Source organism: Bos taurus, chromosome 1 (assembly GCF_002263795.3).
Source record: "Bos taurus isolate L1 Dominette 01449 registration number 42190680 breed Hereford chromosome 1, ARS-UCD2.0, whole genome shotgun sequence".
In the NCBI taxonomy this organism is placed as follows: domain Eukaryota; kingdom Metazoa; phylum Chordata; class Mammalia; order Artiodactyla; family Bovidae; genus Bos; species Bos taurus.
This window is the reverse complement of record NC_037328.1, coordinates 101522241-101545399: the sequence shown is the minus strand read 5'-3', so window position 1 is coordinate 101545399 and position 23159 is coordinate 101522241. Positions and strand designations below refer to the sequence as shown.

General features: G+C 33.5%; 1 protein-coding gene across 1 annotated transcript in view; it reads right to left on the bottom strand.

The window, feature by feature from the left end:
• Window positions 1–22646, bottom strand: part of BCHE (butyrylcholinesterase) — a 78402-nt gene extending 55756 nt beyond the window's left edge. The window contains 2 exon segments of the mRNA NM_001076906.2: window positions 14637–16161; window positions 22537–22646. Coding sequence (NP_001070374.1) covers window positions 14637–16153 — 1517 coding nt within the window. The 5' untranslated portion in view covers window positions 16154–16161; window positions 22537–22646.
• Window positions 22647–23159: the final 513 nt, after the last annotated feature.

Genomic DNA, 23159 nt, shown 5'->3' with positions numbered 1-23159 from the left:
GATGTGAGAGTTGGACTATAAAGAAAACTAAGTGCCGAAGAATTGACACTTTTGAACTGTGGTGTTGGAGAAGACTCTTGAGAGTCCCTTGACTGCAAGGAGATCCAACCAATCCATCCTAAAAGGAAATTAGTCCTGAATATTCATTGGGAGGACTGATGCTGAAGCTCTCAATACTTTGGCACCTTGATGCAAAGAACTGACTCATTTGAAAAGACCCTGATGCTGGGAAAGATTAAACATGGGAGGAGAAGGGGATGACAGAGATGGTTGGATGGCATCACCAACTCAATGGACATGAGTTTGAGTAAACTCCGGGAGTTGGTGATGGACAGGGAAGCCTGGTGTGCTGCAGTACATGGGGTCTCAAAGCGTCGGACACGACTGAGTTACTGAACTTAACTGAACTGAGTTCCCTGGGCAGAACATGGGTCTCATGCCACCTTGTTTTATGGTCTGGGGGCATGTCTCATGCTTTTGTTGAATGGTTTTTTTGCTAAGCATGTTTGCTTGGTTTTGTGGTTAAGCAAATCCACTTTCTTGAGTAATCATTAACTTTCAGGGGTTTCCTATATATTTTCTGTTTAAAATACCCTAGTGGTATTAACTATTTAATCACTTACTTCGTCCCTTCTCTCTGTCCTTATCATTAGCAGTTAATAAATTTTTAACTAATGTTGTTATTAACATGAATATTACAATAGATTTAAATTTATTAATCCAAATAACTACTGTACCTTCTTAAGAATATCCAGACTACAACACTAGGCTAAATTATTATTATGTATAGGTCATGTGTGAGGCATATTCCTTAAGGGCTAAGTTGCTTTTATTGTAACCACATTAATTTTAACAAAGAAAATTTTCCTAATGGATATTGTGTAATTCTTCCCTGGATGTTAAAGGACACATTAATGAAAGCATTACACAATTTTTTTTTTTTTGTCTAAAGGCTAATATTTTGTCACTAGTTACAGGCACTTACATACCGGAGGTTATAGGCTCCCCACCCCGACAGCTGTTGGTCTGACTTAGTCTGTGACCTCTTAGTTTTGTTGTAAAGTTGCTTGCTTCCTGCCTTAGCTCTCAGAAATCTGCTGCTTTTGATTTGTCTCTCATCTTAAAAGATGAAGAAATAATTCTTCCAGAATTTAGGGCACATTATAAGTCCATAGACTCTAAAGAATGAAATACAATCTTTTCTGTGGAATAAATATCAAAGAAGTATTTCACGACAGCCTTTTTTCTGAATGTTCAGAATATTTGGGTTGTGGTTTTATTTTCCCTTTGCTTCCCATCTCTTGAGTCCCTTAATTTGTGTTCTGCAAAATCCAAGTTACTGACAGCCTGATTTCTATCCAAAGGGTGCATGTTGTATTTAACTGCATTGTTTTCTCAAAAGAAAATAAGTAAAAGTATAAAATTAGGTAGATGGTTATGATGCTGACATAAAACAAAATTAGTCACATTAATCACTATACCATTGCCATCAACACACAAACATGTTGCAATATCTACCACAAAAAAAGCAAAAACAATCAAAAACCCTCCTGTTCGCTCTTATTCTCATATCCCCAGATTCAGTTCCCCTTAAGAGTAAAGTTCTTAAAAAGATGAGTCGAGTTGCAATGTCTAATCATTTTCCTCTCATTGTTTTTTGGCTTTCCACTAAGGTTTTAGTTTCTATGTTTTCATCAAAACATCAGGTATCTTTGTCACTCACCAATAACTTCCATAATTCTAAACCCACAAACCTATATATACAGTTTCATATAGTTTCCCTTATACGTATCGTATATTTGATGCAGATATCTACACCCTCCTTGAAATTCTTTCTTCATTGGTCTTGAGAGATATCTTGTTCTCCTAGTTGTCCGTCTGACTCACTGGCTACTCATTCCCTCTGATGGTTACTCTTTTCCTCCAAATCTCTGAAGAGTTCAGATATCTGCCTCCATAAATGATATAATTCTGTGGCTCTAAATATCATTTTCATGTTATTATATACAAAGTTTAGATCTCTAACTTCTACCGCTCCCCTGAATCCCAGACTTCAGTTTCAGAATATCTTGTCTACAGAATAGGCACCTTAAATTTAAAATGTTTAAATCAGCAGTTTTGATCACACAATCACAACCACTATCCTACGCAGTCATCCCTATCTTACAAAACAGCAGCTCTGTTCTTCTAGTGACTCAGATCAAAAACCTTGGTTCATCCTCTACTCCACTTGTTATCTCATATGCACATCCAGTCAGCAAAACCTATCAGATCTTTCAAAATATGTCCTGACAGTCCTTGCCAGTAATACTTAATTCAAGACATCACCTGGATTGTTAAAATAGGAGTCTCCTAGCTCCTCTCCCTGCTTCACCCTTATTTACCTATGAGTCAGAGAGCTACTTATAAAGTTTGAGTCAAATTATGCCACTCAATTGCCCCAAACGTCCCATGGCTTATCATTTCATTCAGAGTAGATTCCAGAAAATCAATCTAAGCACCAAATCTTATATATCTTGACCCTCTATACTTCTCAGACTTTGCCTTTCACCACTTATCTTCACATACACTTGCTTTCCGGCTTTCCGTATGTTAGCTTGTGTCTGTGTTCAGTTATTCAGCCATGTCTCTTTGTGACCCCATGGACTGTAGCCCACCAGGCTCCTTTGTCTGTGGAATTTTCTAGGCAAGAATATGGAGTGGGTTGCCATTTCCTACTCCAGGGGATCTTCCCAACCCAGAGACTGAAGCTGTGTCTCTGGAATCTCCTTCAGTGGGCCAGCAGATTCATTACTGTACCGCCTGGGAACTGCAACATCCTAAATATTTCAGTCTTAGGGCATGTCCTTGCTGCTTTTTCTCTGGAGAAAACTTATTCCCAAGATACTGACATCACATTTTTCTCCTGGAAATCCACATGATTAACTCTGTCATTTCACTCTAATATAACTTTTGAGAGACTTTTCATGGCAATCCTACAAATATCGTCACATTCCACTCACTTCAGGCTCTAGATCCCTAATTATGCTTAGTATTTTTTCAGAAATCTGGTCAATATAAAATTTTATTATATATTTGTTAGTTGTCTTTTTCCTTCTATTAGATTGTTTGGCCCCTGAAGGTAGAAACTTTCTCTGGGATTTTTTTTTCCCTCCAGTGTTTTGCTTTTCCTTTCTTTCTTTCCTTGGGTATATTTTGATGACTACTGTATTCATATCACCTAAGTAATACTTGGTTCATATAAGCTTTCAAATATGTTAATATTTGTTGAATGACTAAGTGGAAGAATGAATAAACCAATCAACATAATGACCTATCTAAACAAACAATATGAACTTGTGATTAGTAGGTCTATAAAAGATGCAAACTTTTATTATAAGGAGTTTCATAAAATGTGTAATTTTTCCTATTTCCATAAATACCAAACCAGCAAAAGCATGTTTGGCATTATGGCTTTTAAGAAAAATATGTAATTCTAACACTTTTGATATAATTGTTATTGTTTTATAATGGTTTATCAGATAATATATAACTTATAACTACTATTTTAAAATCTAGTCATAAGACAGATATTATTATGTATCAATTCATAAAGAATAATACATCAAAAGCAATTAAATTTAATTTGCATAAGATAAAGATTCAATTGCTTTTACATAACAGAGGTCTGTGGAAAATTTAATATTAACATTTCATGTATAAAAAAATTTACAGACTATCCCATCAGGTTAATAGTATTTATCATGCTAATGTGAAGGTGTCCAGGAGAGATATTAACATGCAGAAAATTTAAGAGAGTGGAGTTATGCTTGTTAACTCTGATCTTGAGTGTTATTGACTTGGGAGAAAAACTGTAGCAAGAATAATTTCTTGGAACTTATCAATCTAACCAAACACATTTTAATATTTTCTGATTTTGGAACAATCAGAAAAATATAGTATTTTAAACAACAAAATATTTAAAGCCACATTTTGGTTTTTTTTGAAGTTGTTATTTTCTATCTGACACATCCTTTGAAGTACTGTATTTATATGTACATTCTTGAAAATATGACTTTGATTTTTAAAAAATGATTAACTCTAATTTCAGATTGAATTTAGGATTTACAGGCAGATTGAATGTTATAATTTTTCCAAATACACAAAAATTTTGGGCAAACTCAGAGAACAAATCACATTAATCTAAGTAAATTGATCCTATAATATAAATATGATCTTCCATGTTTTAATGAGCTCCCTTAATACCACAGTACTTCAAAACACTTAGTCAAACATTTTTGTAGATGTAGTAGCTCTTTGGGGAATCTGGTTTCTCCTTTTCATTCCACTGTCACTGATGGTAAAATATGACTGCACTCTGAAACGGTTTAAGTTGTCATGTAACATAATTCTTCCTTTTCAAATAGGTTACACTAACACAAAAATGGGCTTCCCTTGTGGCTCAGCTGGTAAAGAATTTGCCTGCAATGTGGCAGACCTGGGTTCGATCCCTGGGTAGGGAAGATCACCTGGAGAAGGGAAAGGCTACCCACTCCAGTATTCTGGCCTGGAGAATTACATGGAATGCATAGTCCATGTGTTACAAAGAGGCAGACACGGTTGAGCGACCTTCACCTAATGCATATATATGTATATATATTTCACCTACATATATAATATATTTGTTAAACTAAGGTATTTTTAGGAATATTGCAGGCAACATTTATTGTTTTATTCCCAACTAATTCCTAAGGCGGAGAAAAGTATCTGAAGTGATACAACATTGATGCATTCATGATAACAATAAAATAAATCCCAGAGGATCTGAACCCTGACCTCTTTGTAAAGTCATCAAAATGTTTCAGTTAAGTTAATTACGATAAGGCACCACAAATAATTATAGAATTGGAGGGCAAGGACTTTTTGTCTCACTCTTGAAGCCACATGAACTATTATCTGTCAAAAAATCTAATTACAAGCCTGACAATAATTGGATTAGATGGCCAGATGAGTCTTTCACAAACTTAAACTTGTCTGTGTATGTCATGATGTTTAATTTTAGTTTATTCTCTGTCCTTACCTCTGTAACATTATCCAGGCAAGTATCAGCATGCTAACATGTTAAAATTATAAGTTTGTAACCAAATGCATTTCGTAAGCATATTTAATGACTGCTTTCAATAATTCATGGTGAAGGCAGCCTGGTGAATGGATAATAGAAGGAAATGAAAGTTAATAGTCTTGAGTCATAGTTAATCTTTGTTCTGTCACCTCTTAGCTCCAATTCACTATTCTTCTATGGACCACACTCTTCTCATCAGAAATGTTAGATAGTGTCATCATTTCAGCAAATTTTCATTCTAATAATACCATACATATATTTCATACCTTGTCAGTTTAATCATACTGTTCACTTTAAAACTATCTTCAACTGCTACCATTTTAGTATATTTAAGAAATTGCTTCTTAAGAGGTATATTGTAATTAAGTCCTAGAATATATATTTCAAGTTGAAAAATAAAATAAAAATAAACTCAAGTGTAATTTTAAAATTAATTTCTTGGTAACAGGATATGAACTCAATCAAATGAGAACAGATGCACGCTACATCCCTATACAGAGAATTAGAATAAAGGGGCACTAGTTCTCCACTAACATTTTCTTTTTAACTTTTCTTCAGTTTTCTATTACCTTTTAAAAATATAAAATGATTCCAGGAGATGAAAAAGAACATACAAAGAAAACAGATTTGTTTGAAAATTAACTGGAATTGAAGTGTTATTTCAATTACTTTATTTCTTGTGTCATATATACGTAAACACAAGAGAAATACACCTATTAAAAACTAAATATTATTAAATAAACTTTATATAAATATTAGAAAATAAGCATATTCCTACTAGTATAATGAAGTTATGGAAGTACATGTGTAATACCCATCTTATATATATCTGGAATATAGCTATAAAGTTCATTATTTTAGAAATCTGGCAAATCTGTAAATTTCTGATGGTTGTAATTACAATTTAGTACACAGAAGCAAGCCTATTTTAAATGCCGACAATTATTCAAAATAATCTTGTGCACTAAGAAATTATGACTCAGCATTCATTTAATCTCATCTACTTTCCAGGACAAATGTCATGAACTGTTCATATTTATTTTATACAGATCAGTAAACTAGGGGACTGAAAGTTTAGTAATATAGTTTCATTCCTATGTAAAAAAGTTGTTCCTCACACTCCAAGGGAATAAATAGTAAATAAATAAGACACATGAGGATAACAGCAGGTATACTGCTGTGAGATTACTAAAAATCCTTTGCTAAGTAACTTTTTGGTTTCATGACATCAAAATAGGACAAAAAGTATTTGTGTCATACCATTTATTTCTGGCCAAAAAAAAAAAAAAAAAGTATTAGGGAACATTAACCAATTTAGAGGATCCTGAATAAACGAATTCTCACCAAAGAGACAGAAGAAAGTTAATTGCCTCAATTTTGTAGTTTACCTTTATTTGTTTGAAAACTTGACTAATGCTGAGCCAGGAAGTTAAACAATTTCACATTTGGAGGAAGAAGCCAAGTTTAAACTTAGATACGAATAGATTGAAGTAGTTTATGCTTGGTAGGGGAAAAACAGAATTTTTTAATGAAATAGAGGAATGCAGTTTCCTGTCAATGATAAGGTTTATTTCAACATGTCAGTAAGGGAGGTATATTTATAGCCTCATTTTTTCAGATAGGAAAACACAGTAAGGGATGCTAAGTCACTTGGCTGAGATTATACACAAAGGATCCCTAGTAAGATTAACACTGGACACATCAGGGCTATCACTTATGATGGGGAAGGCTATGTAACTGCACTGTGAATAGCTCAACTGGAGGCGGTGCCCTGAAGGAATTCTGAAAATAGCACCCAGAGAGAACACAGTAAACAAATGATGCTCTGCAGCAGCAGGAGGCAATTGGAGGGGTCCAGGAATAACCATCCTCTGTCTGACGTTATACTAATTGTATTTTGGCTTATTTTCCTCCTTTAGTTGTTCTGGTCTGTTTGACAAATCAAGTTTGATTTCACCAATTTCCTGTATCACTGAGGTAGTGCTGAAGATACATCATTAAGTGCTGGTTAATCTAATCTATTGGTCATCAAGGTATTGACTAGCTGAATAACTGATGGATATATATATGTTATATTGATATTTTAATATCTCCTATTATAGGATACTGGGTGTGATGCACATGCCTGCTATTTGGATCTAGATTTAAATTCATTTTAGAGATGGGATTGAGGGAAAAGCAAAAGCAGGCAAAATGCATATAGGTAGTTAATTCCAATTAGCTAAGGCTTAAGTTATATTGTATATATTTTATAAGGAATTTCAAACCATGCAACTAAAGATACCAAATTCAAATACTATTTAGTGCTTTCACAGGATAACGTTTTCTTTATTTTTGCAAAGAAATGAAATTTTAAAAGTTGTTTTTTTAACCTATATCTTGGAAATTGACAAGTGTTTTTAAAGTAACTGGAAAAATGAATTTCATGGAACTGAATGAAGTACATAAAGGTTAAGATTCTCTTAAAATACAAATCGGGTTGGGCTTTCATTGTCACCCATGATGGAATAATTGAAACTGGATTAACTGTCCCACCATAAACAAGTATATACTGGACCAAAAGCAAAAAACTAAACAATAAAATGACGAGTTTCAGGAACTGGATAACAGGCAACACAAGTCTATGCTATTTGAGAGAAGAGGTACTTCAAGGTGAGGCCATGTTTACTGTGGTTACTCACATGAAGATAACTGGCTATCCAAGATGCAGGGAGCTTGAACCTAAGCAGAGTACAGTAGCTTCACTGAGGCTAAAAAACAGAAATAAGAATTCTGGGGTATTGAAGTAGCTAGAATCTGTGGGACAGGTCTCCCTGCACATCTTTGGCTGAGGCCTGGGCTGAATATATTCAGAGCAAGTACATGAGAGACTGGGAAAAGAGAAGAGACTGCATGGCTGAAAGCAGAAGAGATGGGACAGCTGGAGAGTGAATAACTAGTATAATGTTGTCAACACTTTGCTTTCATCTCATTAATATGCAGGCCAGCTGAGTGGAAGGCCATAACTTCAGATTAAGGAGACCCAGTCTATCTCTACCATGGTGTATGTGTGTGCTCAGTCATGTCCGGCTCTCTGTGACCCCATGGACTGTACCCTGCCAGGCTCCTCTGTCCATGGGATTCTCCAGGCAACAAGACTGGAATGGGTTGCCGTTTCTTATTCCAAGGGATCTTCCTGACCCAGAAGATTGAACCTGCGTATCTCGTCTATACGAGTCTATAAAATATTTTGGACCTTTCATGGATTCACTCAAAATATAAAACAAAGTCTACACATACTTCAGACAAATTGAAGTATATACATATCTCTTAATTGAACTGTCTGGTAAAATTAAAAACAAACAACCATCATTCAGTGGAAGTATATATTCTTCAGAGAAGACTAAAATAATATAGAATTTCTGCTGCATCATCCACAAAGTCTAGTACAAATGTGAAAATTTCTAGACATGCAAAGAAATAGGAAAACAGTACATGAACCCATCAACTAGATATTGAATGAGCAACTTAAAGCAGCTATTTTAAATATGTTCAGGAACTTAAAGAATAATATCTAAATAGAAAACAGGGAGGAACTCAGCAAAATAATGAAACTACTGAAAAAAATTCAATCTGAAAACTAAAATAAGTGAAATAAAAAATTCATTGGTTACCTTCAATCACAGATTGGAGATGATACAAAAAGAGTCATTGAGCTTGTAGAGAAAATTTTAAAATGTATCTAATTTGCAAATCTGAAGAAAAGGCAACAGAAGTTTAGTGACCTGCGGGAAAAAATTTAATAATCTAGTGCATGTATAATTGGAGTTCTAGAAGGAGATGAGAGTGAGAATGGGGCAGAAATAATATTTGATGGAATACTGATACAAATTTTCTCAAATGTGATATTAAAAATTACTAAGCTTAGCAAACATCAGACAAAAACAAAACAAGACAAAATCCCTAGACAAATCATTCTTGGAAATACCATGGATAAACAATTGAAACCAAAGATAAAGAGGAAATTTTGAAATCAACCAGAGAAAAAAATTTTTTACATTGTATAGAGAGGGCAATCATACAAATAAAGGTCCACTTTACATCAGAACTGTAGAGACAAGAAGATAATGGGACATATCTTTAAACTGATGAAAAAAAAGAAAAAAAAAGATTAAACCAGAAATCTATCTTTAAAAAAAAATTCATTCAATCAAAGGAAAATAAAGGTATCTTCAGATTAAAAAAAAAAAATGTTGAGAGAATTTGTAACTATTCAAACTGCCAATGAGAAATTCTAAAGGATGTTTTTTAGCACAAAGGAAAAAAATTCCAGATGACAATTAGAATCCATAGGAAGGGTCAAGAACACTGGAAATGATATATGCCCACAGAAATTTCCAGGCAAGAATCCTGGAGTGGACTGCCATTTCATTCTCCAAATCTCCCCAACCCAGTGATGGAATACAGGTCTTCTAAATTGCAGGTAGATTCTTTACCATCTGAGCCACCAGGGAAACCCCACTGAACACACAAGTAAACATAAAAGACTATGCTTTTTATTTTATGAATTTACATTAATATAACTTGTAAGAAACAAATACAATTTTAAGAGATATTTTATATTATATATTCCATAAACATAGGACAATATAAAAAATGAGGAGAATACATGAAACTTTATTGCTAATTTCTTACAGTTGTGAAGTAGTTAAGAGTGAAATGGAAAATAGGAAGCATGAATTGTTTAGAAAGTGGGAAATGTCAGCAAAGTAGGTCAGTATTAACTCTAAGTAGATAGTTATAAGTGAAACAATTTTAGTGTTAAAACAAACACTGGGGAAAAAATTAAAGACAAACTAAACATCCATAAAAAATACAACAGCATAAACATTAAAGAGGAAAGAGTTGCAAAGGAGCAATAAGAAGGATGGATTAAAAATAGCAAGATGGTAGATTTAAACAAAACACATTGGTAATTATACTAAATGCCAATTGGGTTAATCATGCTAAATCTAAGAAAGGTTTCTTTTTTTTTTTTTAATTAGATGAGTTAGAGTAAAAGGATGGAACAAAATATATTTTGCAAACATAGCATGAGAAACTTGATGTATCTATCTTAATATTAGGCAAAGTCAATTTCAGGACAGAGACATTTCAAAATGATAAAAGTCAACTAATCAGGAATACATAATCCTAAATGTGCACGGAGTTAATAGTATAAATTTAAAATAGTAAAAGAAAAATTAGTAGAATTAAGTGGAGAAATAAACAGAATCACAATTATAGTGAAAGATGTTAGTACCCTTCTCTCAGTATTTAAAATAAGTAGACAAAAACATTAGAAGACCTGAGAAACCATGAATTAATTAATTTACTAAATAATTAATCATACCAAGTAACAACAGGCATTCTTTTCAAGAGCACATAAAATAATCACCCATATGAATCATATCTGGGTCATAAAATAATTCTCAATATATTTCAAAACGGAAAATCTTGAGTAGAGTCTCTAACTAGAACTGAATTAAATTAGAAATCCACAACAAACTATCTAGAAATCATACAAATAGCTGAAAGTTAAATAAAAGACTACTAAACAACCCATTGGGAAAATAAAATACCACAAAGAAAAGTTCAAAATTATTTTGAACTTAGTCCTAATAAGAAATAGAACATACACTAAACATTCTTTAAGGAGAAAAAGGCATTAAAACATTTTATGAACCATGTACTTGAAAATTCACTTTCCTGAATGATAATTACAACTCTTATTTCTACTTTTTACTTTCTTTGTATGTGATTTTGGGGTTATATGGGAGTAAAAATCTGCAGTTTCCCAATCTAGGCATTACTGACATCTGGAATGCATAATTTGTTGCTGGGGGACTATCCTGAGCATTGTAAGAAGTTTAGCAGCATCCCTGGCCTCTATATAGCTAGTAGCCCACCCCAGTTCCAGAAGTGATACTCAAAAATAACTCCATTTCACACCAGTCAGAATGGCTGCGATCCAAAAGTCTACAAATAATAAATGCTGGAGAGGGTGTGGAGAAAAGGGAACCCTCTTACACTGTTGGTGGGAATGCAAACTAGTACAGCCACTATGGAGAACAGTGTGGAGATTCATTAAAAAACTGGAAATAGAACTGCCTTATGATCCAGCAATCCCACTGCTGGGCATACACACTGAGGAAACCAGAAGGGAAAGAGACACGTGTACGCCAATGTTCATCACAGCACTGTTTATAATAGCCAGGACATGGAAGCAACCTAGATGTCCATCAGCAGATGAATGGATAAGAAAGCAGTGGTACATATACACAATGGAGTATTACTCAGCCATTAAAAAGAATACATTTGAATCAGTTCTAATGAGGTGGATGAAACTGGAGCCTATTATACAGAGTGAAGTAAGCCAGAAGGAAAAACACCAATACAGTATACTAACGCATTTATACGGAATTTAGAAAGATGGTAACAATAACCCTGTGTACGAGACAGCAAAAGAGACACTGATGTATAGAACAGTCTTATGGACTCTGTGGGAGAGGGAGAGGGTGGGAAGATTTGGGAGAATGGCATTGAAACAAGTAAAATGTCATGTATGAAACGAGTCGCAAGTCCAGGATCAATGCACGATACTGGATGCTTGGGGCTAGAGCACTGGGACGACCCAGAGGGATGGTATGGGGAGGGAGGGGGGAGGAGGGTTCAGGATGGGGAACACATGTATACCTGTGGCGAATTCATTTTGATATTTGGCAAAACTAATACAATTACGTAAAGTTTAAAAATAAAATAAAATTTAAAAAAATTAAAAAATAACTCCAGATACTGTTAAATGTCCTTGGTATGGGGAGTGGAGGCAAACCAAGGGGGAGCATCTCCCTGGGAAGAGAACATCAAACATCATGTTTGTGGGCAAATGAATGTGAGTAGATTTCCCAACCTGACACTTAAACCAACTTTGTTACCATGGAGTTTATTTAATCATTCTAAGCTTCTGTATTTATTACATAGGTATACTTTGAAAAAATATAGTGCACACCAGGAGATTAACATTATGTTTTCCATCAAGTCAAATCGCAATGCATATGACATATTATTATCTCTGTCCAATTGTGCAAGCATGGACTATAAAGAAACTCATTGGTTAAATTGGTATCTTGCTGAATGGTATCTATGACTGAACTACACTAAAAAGTTTACTTTAATCTTTATGGTTTTAATCTTGTTCATGTGAATTTACTATTACATAAAATTTTTTCAATATTCATTTATTCCCTATTAAAGTATGCTAATCATAGAAGTAAATTAGGATTAAACAATCTTTTATTCCATTAATTATCAAATATTCTCTTCTTTGACCTGTTGCACTCATTTGCCATAGATACTTCACCTCGTTCTCAGTGTTCTCCATTGTGAAATAAGAAAATATATATTTCTTGATGATTTAAACATGTAAGATATAAGTCTTTTAAAAATTATAGGCATCAATATTTTGAAGAAATGTTGATGTTTCCCTTAAATTACCTTAATAGTTCCCCTAAATTATTTATAATCTCTAGAATTGTCAGACAGAATTAAAAACATATTCAAGTGATTTAATGTGGATTAAAGCCTTGAGGGAGAGAACAGAATGAAATATACATAATTCTAAAGTAGCTCTAGAAATAAGATGTTCCTTGTTAAGCAGAAATTTAGGCTGATGTTGAGAAGGTGTAATATATTGTACAGCTACAGATAATAGCTTACATATCTTAAAAAAATTTTAACTTGTTCTTACTGAATCTAAATATTTGTGAAGTGGGACATATACCAATGTCAGTACTTCAATAAGTATCCAATAAAACCATAACTTCTCTATCAAGAAGTTAGATCTTAGTCTAGTTTAGGAGGCTCAGAATAAAATGAAAGATAGCATTTAGATACATGACTGTCAATGGTTTCTCTGGGAGTGTAAAACAGGTCTGAAGCAATTACAACTCTTAGAATTAAAGTTACTCTGTATGAAACATGTAATTGGTCAAAACAACACAATAGTAGGACTTGTGTCATTAAAAAGGAGAGAGGTAAATTTTCTAAACAGGGCACACAGCAAGAACAGGATCTAAGGTATAGTTAAACTTGAAATCTTTGATATTCATGTGATAATTCCTCTACCAAAGAAACAGGTACTAAGGAGAATGGGTTGTAGCAAGGTTAGAGAAGCATCTTAATGCCAGATGGAAGAGTTTTAGCCTTATATACAGTGAATAAGTGTCAAAACATTTTGAGAGGAGTTATAAAATACAGATACTTTGTAGAAAGATACCTACAATAACATGAAGCATCAACACAATGAATTCCAAGGTTCGATGCATGATACTGGACGCTTGGGGCTGGTGCACTGGGATGACCCAGAGGGATGGTAATGGGGAGGAAGGAGGGAGGAGGGTTCAGGATGGGGAACACATGCATACCTGTGGTGGATTCATTTTGATATATGGCAAAACCAATACAATATTGTAAAGTTAAAAAATAAAATAAAAAACAAACCAAATGGAGGACGGAAAATAAAACCAGAAAGAAAATCATTCCCCAAATTCTTTTTGATTATAAAGATAGGATGACAAATTGGATTAATGCATCAATCAGTTTGTGAGTTTCTGTAAGCATTTTTCAAAAAAAGAGATGCCCCAATTTTTATTTTTTTGGTTATTCTCACTGATACAAATTTTTGGTGTAGAAAATTCAATTTGAGGTTACACATTATTACAAAATCCTTATTTTTTATACACATGAAGTATTAAAAAATAGAAAATATATTGATATTAAAAGAGCATTTTTTCCTCTGACTATTGAAGAGATAATATCACAATATTTATAACATATGAGGGAAAATATGTTCTTTTGTAGCATCTCTTATTATGTAATGTCACCCTTGTGACTACTCAAGTGGAAAGCAGCTTAGCTAAACAAGATGAGCCTTGCAGCTCTTGTTCAACCAAGGTTACCTAAAACCTCTGAACAAACATATTAGGGAATAAAAAACGTTGATAAAATGTCAAATTCTGTATTTTGAGTGATGTGAGGACCAACCTGAATACCATCCTGCCCTTTGATTTTCCTGTGATGGTATGTCTTTCTTTGTGTATCAGGAAACAGTGTACCACTGCTTAAGAGCATGAGCAAAAGAGAGATATTCCTGCTCCTTCTTAAACATGTGAACACTGTGAACTTTTAGGCTGAAAAGCACTTGACAAGGTGGACATCTTGTTCGCAAGGTGGACATCTAGTTCCATACAAACTTTGGGGAACGTTGTTAAAGTACTTTATGCTGCTTTGGAAATGAAATCAGAAAATATTTTTCATAAAAGTCCTTTGATTATTTCTTTTAAGCACTCTGATGCAAGGAACTGAAATGTACTAAATAATGAAAAACAAAACCAGCTTAAGGTGTGAAGAGAATAAATAATCAAAATGTTTCTGTACCTTGAATGAAGTCTACACTGGGGAACATGCAAAGCTAAGCAAAACAAAACAAACAAGAACAATTACAAAAATTGGCACTTACCCATATTTTGCAAAATTTGCCCAACGTTTCATAATGGATCTACTAAAAATTTCCTCAGCTTTTGTGTAATTAACTCTTCTTTCCAGTGGCAAACCAAAAACAAATTCGATCTCATAACCATGCATCACTCCCATCCATTCTGGCCAAGGGAGTTTGGAGGATCGGTGCTCGAAGTAGTAGAAAAAGGCATTGTTTCCCATATCTGAGAACTTTTTGGTGAACTCCAAAGCAGGACATATGATATTATAATCCCCAACAACATCATCCAAGGCCTCACGGTACTTTTCAGCTCTCTGATCATCTAACCAGTCCATGTAGTGGAAAAGGATCGATTCCTTTCCAAACTCACTCACTCCTGGAAAAAATATTTTTAAACCTTCTTGAAATTCTTTTCTGGTTATAATACTATTGTTATCTTTGCTGAAGCCAGGAGCACCATATACTAAAAATGCTGTCCCTTCATCTTTATTAACACCCACCAAGATCTGGGTTTTTTTGAACTGTCCAAGTTGGAGTAGTGTGTCTGGCATGTCAGTGAGAAAATCACCATCCACAGTGGGACCAAAATTTACTGATAAGAGTGTACCATAGGGGACAACAAACACTTCATGACGAAGAATCTCCTGGGGATCTTTATTTCGAAGGCATTTGATTATCTCAGTGTCATTTTCTCTAGAGCAACCAATAAATTTAGCTAAAGTCAATGTTCTGTTCCTAGCTTCATAACGAGATGTCACTGCCCAAGGAGCATTAGAGGATCCACTTTGCAGAATAGCTCTGGTAAACAACGGGTGGCTTTCAGGAGAAAGTAAATGAAGGCTAACTGAAGCTGCTCCTGCACTTTCTCCAAAGAGAGTTACACTTTTAGGATTTCCACCAAAGGCTGCTATGTTTTTTTGGACCCACTGAAGAGCCAACTGTTGATCAAATAGACCAACATTCCCTGGTGCCTCAGGATTTCCTGGTAAAGCTAAGAATCCGAGGGCACCCACTCTATAGTTCATTGAAACCACAATAACTCTTTCAACCCGTGCCAGAAACTTGCCATCATAAACATGCAAAGATGATGTTCCAGTCTGAAAACTACCACCGTAGATCCATATCATTACAGTAGCATTTTTTGGTTTAGGTGTTGGAATCCACACATTTAGATATAAACAGTCTTCACTGAGGTCAGTGTTTGGGTTCCACATCTCTGAACCAAGGAAGCCTGGAAAACTTTGATCTGTGTTCTGATAACAAGAATTTGCATATTTTGTGGCATTCCAAATATCAGGCCACTTGGTCAAAGATTGTGGCTTTTTGAATCGTAGTCTACCAAGAGGTGGCTGTGCATACGGGATTCCAAGAAAGGCTGTTACTGTGCCACCAAGTACTGGCAAGTGCATCCCCCTGACTTTTCCATTCTTGGTGGTAATTATGATGTCTTCTTCAGTGTGTGACTTCTCAAAGAGTACCCAGAGCAGAAGGAACCACAAGACAAATCTGATGTATATGACTGTACTCCGGCTCTGCATATTGGTTTCTGCAAGAGAGGTAAGCAGGAAGTTTTAACAGCTTCATGGATCTAATGTTATATTTTATTGATGATAATTAACTAAAATTTAGCAGTTCTTATTAATCCTGTAAATTATGAAAACTAATTAATCTGTTACTGCTACAAACAATAGAAAATGGTTGGACATATTTCAGTTTTCAATTTAGGAAAGAAATGAGTGAAATGGAAATGGAAAAAGAAATGATTTCAATTTGAAGAGATTCATTTACAAACCTCTGTAAGAAAGAGAGATTTAGTATTTTAAGGAGAAAATTCATCCAAGGCATATCTGTGTGTGTGTGTATATATATGTGTGTGTGTGTGTATATATATATATATATATATATACAATTTTACCAGGCATTAAGTGGCAGTCTATTAATGACAGATATAGTAGATTAAATTTCTACCTTGGTTAGAGGAAGAAATACAAGCTCACATATTCTCTGGAATATATATACAGTTCTAATCATGGCTGACTGGCTCTTGACAGAGCTGTGAAGTAGGTTAAGAAACTCTAAGGATCTTCAGACCTATTACTGTCTTTTTCTGTTTCCACAGTCCCATCTGGGGTCCTTTTTGCCTTAGTGGTTTTTTCCTCTGTACAAGCATAAGGATAATGTAAGGTCAGAAGAGAATTTGGACAAGCAATTCATAAAATGTTAAGTAACAAAAAAAAATGCAGTAGCTGCCATTAATCCTACAAATTGTGAAAACAAACAAATCTACCACTATAAAGGTCTACCAGAAATAGAGAAGACTGGATATATACCAGTCCTTTGGAACTGAATAACCATGAAGGGTTTTTCTACCTAAATTATATTGTCAATGAAGAGACTGACTGACAATGTAATGTGTGGATGAAGAAATCAATTTAGAAGAAATTTTACACTCAGAGATGACTCTATACATGTCTTAATCTGTTAATTTATTAAAGCATATGCAACTAGGGAGGTTAAATGTGTTAGCATGGTCAGATTTGCTTATATTTTGGTAGTGGACAGTGAAATCAGAAGATTAAAATTAAGGAATTACTGGAAAAAGTGGGGGAAGCAAAAGTAATCTTTGATACCTACCAAATCATCACTATTTGACATTTCATGAAATAATATTTATTTAATAATATGAAAAGAACATTTGGGGAAATCAAAGTTTTATTTAAAATTCATAATGCACAGTTGAGTTTCTTTTCAATAAAAAAATTTAAATCACATTCTGAAACTCTAAGTGACAAAGAATAGAAAAATGTAATGCAGATATCATCTGAAAGAACTAATATCTTTATACAACTGAGAAAAAAAAGAAAATCTGATTAAAATTGTCAAATACAAACACTGATTCTCATCCATAAAACAATAGCAAAGTTCCATACATGTACAAAATGTTTTCTTCATTATGTTTTGAGAGTGTAATAATAAATCCAAACTATGTGTCCATGAAACTAATCCTGTGAGCACTGAGAATTTGTATTAGATTTTTTATTTTTTTTCTTAAATTTTAGATTGTCTTAGAAGGCAGTGATTTAGGCACTACCTATTAAGATAACTGTCTTAGATCTATGATCCTCACAGTTAATGAGCCTCATTCACCACTGCTCACAGGACAGCTAGTAACCAACAGGTATTTTTTGATCCCCCAAAATATATGAATAAACTAATCCACTGTATACACTACTTTGTTCAATGTACAGTACTTATAGATGTATATCCATTTCTACTGCTATCTCTGTCTCTTTGTCTATGATTATGGCTATGTCTATAAATATATTTATCTCTAATTCTACTTATATCTGCATGTTTATGCCTACATACACATATATATTTATACATAATGATTGCTATAATAGTAAGGCTTTAAAAAATTAAGCCATGAGATTTTTTTATGCTCTCAATTTTGAAATAAATGACTCTGTTATTACCAATAAAATATTTTGAAGTATATAATATTTTAACACTATATATATTCTATTATGAAATTTAGATATTATAATCAAATTAAATATAATTTTTTATAAAAATAATAAATATAATGTCATGGTATATACTCTTGCCTGTAAAATACCATGGACAGAGGAGCCTGGTAGGCTACGGTCCATGGGGTCGCTGAGTCGGACACAACTGAGCGACTTCACTTTCACTTTTCACTTTCATGCATTGGAGAAAGAAACGGCAATCCACTCCAGTGTTCTTGCCTGGAGAATGCCAGGGATGGGGGAGCCTGGTGGGCTCCATCTATGGGGTCGCACAGAGTCAGACATGACTGAAGCGACTTAGCAGCAGCAGCAGCAACAGCATGGTAATATAAAGATGCCTGTAAACTTGACAATTGAGGCTTCCCTGATGGCTCAGTGGTAAAGAATTTGCCTGCCAATTCAGGAGCCTTGATTCAATCCCTGGGTCAGGAATATCCCCTGTAGAAGGAAATGGCAACCTATTCCAATATTATCACCTGGGAAATCCCATGGACAGAGGAACCTGGGAGGCTACAGTCCATTGGGTCACAAAGAGTTGGACACAACTTGGTGACTAAATAGCAGCAGCAGTAGCAAATTTGACTCTAATAAAATTTTATATTTCAGAGAGTTAGGAGTTTTAGAGATACTGCTAACACATACTACAGTTTTATTTTTTCCCCCTTCTGATAAATCCTAAGACATTTCTTCTAAATTGGAGGTAGGCATTTGGCCTAGCTCAATCAATCTCTACTAAGTCTAATAAAGATTGTATTCTTTTTGTTTGGTTTTACATAAACCATATAACAGATCCTGATAATTTTTGGTTTCTGACAGTTTTCAAACTTTCATTCTATTGTTTATTAATTTTATTCCATAGCGAATATAAAATTACTACCAACATATTTTGTTTTTGTATGTAATTAATAAATGTAATAATATTCATTGCATGTATTATGAAAGGCTGCTATAACATCTAAAAGGTTGTAATAACATTCCATGTCACTTAATTGATTTATATAAGTACTTGCATGCTTTTATTTATATTTTGTGCTAAGTAGAACTTAATGTTATATAATATGATTTATATGAGTAATAATCTTTCTTTTTCAACAGTGATATCTATGAGTCATCACCTTGGTATTACTAATATAAGTACTTACACCTTGTAATTGTAAATAATGTAATTAGTAACATTCAATCATATAAGCTTGTGTTTGTAGCAAGAATGGTAATATAATTCTAATTCACCTTGGTGTTAACCTGTTGGAATAATTTTAAATACTATATTATTAAATCTAGGTTTTAGCATGAACATATGCTTCTATTTGCATACTCATTATTAGTGTAGGCTAATATGTTTATATTTATTTGCATGCATGCTAAGTCACTTCAGTCATGTCTAACTCTTTGTGACCCTATGAACTGTAGCCTGCCAGGCTCCTCAGTCCATGGGGTTCTCCAGACAAGAATACTAGAGTGGGTTGCCATGCCGTCCTCCAGGGGATCTTCCCAACCCTGGGACTGAACTCTGGGTCTCCTGCATTGCAGGAGGATTTTTTACTGCTGAGCCACTGCAGTCCTTTATTTAAGTAAGAATAATTTTTTTTTCATAATCTAGTATTTTCTAGTCTAAATGCTGCACTGTAGTTTTACCATTAAGAGATGTTTATGTTTTTAATATACATTATCACATGATAAGCAATCAAAAAGTAGACAAAGGAGATTAAAAAATGTTATTGCTCTGTATCTCTAAGTGTTTATTAATAATTAAAGTATTCAACAAAATTTCATTTATTTCATCCTATAAATTCTGTTGCAAATTGACTACTGGTACATTAAACAATTTAAATTCTGAGAACACATAACATGTTTATCACAAAGAATGGGGTAAATTTTCATACCAAGGACAACTGAGTAAATGAATTTAGAAATACTCAGTTTAAATCAACTAATTTATTGTAATAATATTTAATACTTGATTAAAGGCATTAGTTTTGTTTGGAATTGCAAAAGAAAATTGATGGGAGTGAGGAGGGAGACAAACCTGGAAAATAATGAATACTATAGTGTTCCAAGTTTATCAAATGCTCCAGGATATCAAAATCTACTGGCAATTTGGGGAAATGATTCTCAACTTAAAAAAAAAAAAAACTTTCAAAATTAAAAATGTATTTTCTTTTTTTTGCATTTTTAATTCAATTTTGAAAGTAGTATCAAAATTCCTTGACTAGTTTTAAAAATATTCAATGGTATAAGATATGAGTATAATAAAATTATTGGTATAAAAAGCTGTTTATTTGCCATATATTTGTCATAATTGGATATCAACCAAATTTTCTAAATAATGGGGCAGTCAAGGACTTATTAAAGGATGGTCAAGCAAAACCTGTTAATAGTTTTCGCTGAATGTAGTTTTCTTGTCTTTTTAAGAAAGTTTTAGTAGAATGTATACTTCTATATAAAAATAAAGACTGTTAAAATGGTAGGAAAAGAGCCATCTAGATAATATGATCTAGAACAAGGGCCACTAAAATGTAGATAGTCCAATTAAAACAACTGAGCCTTTATATCAAACCTAAAAAGCTTGTTTTGTTGTAGGCTAAGTGAAGCGGGGAATTGAGGAAGTCTGTTTATAAACTACAGCATTGTCTTCCAGGGATCCTTCAGATACCCAATAGACACTAAAAGGATGTATAGATAGAAGACACTATATTAGGTATGAAACACAGATCTATAACTCTCCTCAAGGAGGAAAACATTTTACAAACTTTTTATTGTGTGAATAATTTGAACATTTAATATTAGATATCTTGGGTCTTCTTGCAAAGTTCAATCTGTTCTTAGGTTGACATCTATTCATTTATAATTCTCCATTTGGAACCGTTCAGTTTTGATAAGAATGAGCAGATTTTGGCAAGAAAGCATTAAAATGAAGACATATAATTTAAGCATGCATTATTCATTGTTACCAAGAAATAAATCAAAGCATAAATTAAATCTGTAAATAAGATATCATTTGCTTATATTTGAAAAGCTGAAATATGGAGTAGATCCCTATATTTTCTTTTTTTAGCTTTCTTTTTTATTTTTTTAAATTCTGAAAATATGCTAACACATTTACAGGAGACTTGGAAATTACAAAACAATGTTATGTATAGTTCCACTATATATTACAAATTTTTGTTTCAAATAAATATATTAAGATTTTTAGTTGGAGTTTCACCAAATATTTTCTTATAATTAAAAAACTAAGGACAATAATATGTCTAGGAGAACAAAACAGAACTTTGCAAATTCAATTAGAAATTTAATTTGCATCCAAAAGACCACTCTATTTCAAACACACAGAGAATTCCAAAGGTTGTCATTTAAAGTAAAAATAATTCTTTAAAACCTCATGCTTATCCTTAATAACTACATAAGTGACATATAATTATATTTATCATAGCTATGAGATAGCTCATATTATGGAAGGCATTATACAGACTAGTAACAGTAACTCCTGAGTTTATTATTATTCAATATATTCATAAAAAGTTGGAAGGAATAACTTTATTTTCTTTTAAATTACAAACAGAAATCATAAATAGTGAAATAATTTTGTTCACATTTCAGTTCACTTTTAATCATTCATATTGTTTTATAAAAACTCAATGCTAAATCCTCTGGTGAAATAAGAATTGATATCAAAATAAAGGTAGATTTACAAAATTATAGGATGAGCAGAAAGTGTGCATTTGCTATTATTTCTATAATAATAAAAATAACAGCAAATGTAAAACACTTTTCTATAAATACACATATTAGAAAAAGAATAAACAGGGCAAACTAGACAAAAGTTTGTAAATCAAATCAAGAAGTAGATCTTTCCTTTTATACAAAACAAACTTAGACCTTTCTTTTGCAAATTGATTTTGCTAAAGTTTCAAATGGCAAAATGCTAAGTACTCTGTAAAACCAGACAATAAGAGAACTATTCATTTCAAACCACTTTAAAAAAAGAAAAAAATAGAGAGTAAGATTGGTCAATAAACACTTTTGTTTCTCTTTTAAGGAGACATTCACCAAACAGAGCATTTAAATGTAAAACACAGCATAAAATGTTTTCCCTTAGAGGGTGGATTAGGAACATACATTGCGGTGATCCCATTAAGTGCTATGGTCCTTTATACAAAGTTGAACAAATTCATTGTTTCCTTAGCAGTTAAGTGGACTCAGTCTGTTTCCTGAATAATCAGAAGGTTTGATGTATGTGGCTGCTCCCTTCATCTGTCCCATTTCCAATGACTGCCTCCCACAGAGCACCAACGGGGCACAACAAACACGTGAAGGGATCACATTCCTCTTACAGAATGAGCTTCAGGGTAACTTCCATCCCTACAGGAAGACGTAAATTCGGAGCAACTTACCCGACTCACTGCAACAAAGATGATAAAGTTTGCAAGGAGTGGAAATCATATAATACTTCAGGGAAATGCAGTATGCAGCTGCTGCTCCAGCCTGTAAATTGGACTGCACTGACATTACAATCAACAGTTACTGACAAAGCTCGCGAGAGTTGGCAGCGGCAACTTGATCTAGAAGCACCCAATCTTTACTTTCTGACATCTGTTCAGAGGCTAATTGTATGAATGCTGTAGTGATTCATTTACAAAAGTATTACCGGAGTCGTGTTTTAAGATTGCAGACACTCATCTAGAGTGAAGAAAAAGAAAGCTACAGAGCAGATACTGAAATTGAACAGAAAATACACAGGGTTTTTTTTTTTCTTTTTTAATCGTTTGTTTTCATTTTCTTTTTAAACACCTCCAGAACTTTTAAGGTTTTATTCTCCTTTATGGAATCTACATTTTTCTCATGCTGATTTTGATTTAAATATATATATGTTGCTTTAAAGAAATGTTGTTGAAATTGTTGTACCTTCAATCTGTGTCAAGCACTTAGCTGTGTTACTATTGTTTAGTCCCTCAGTTGCGTCCCACTCACTTTTGCCACCCCATGGACTGTAGGCTGCCAGGCCCCTCTGTCTATG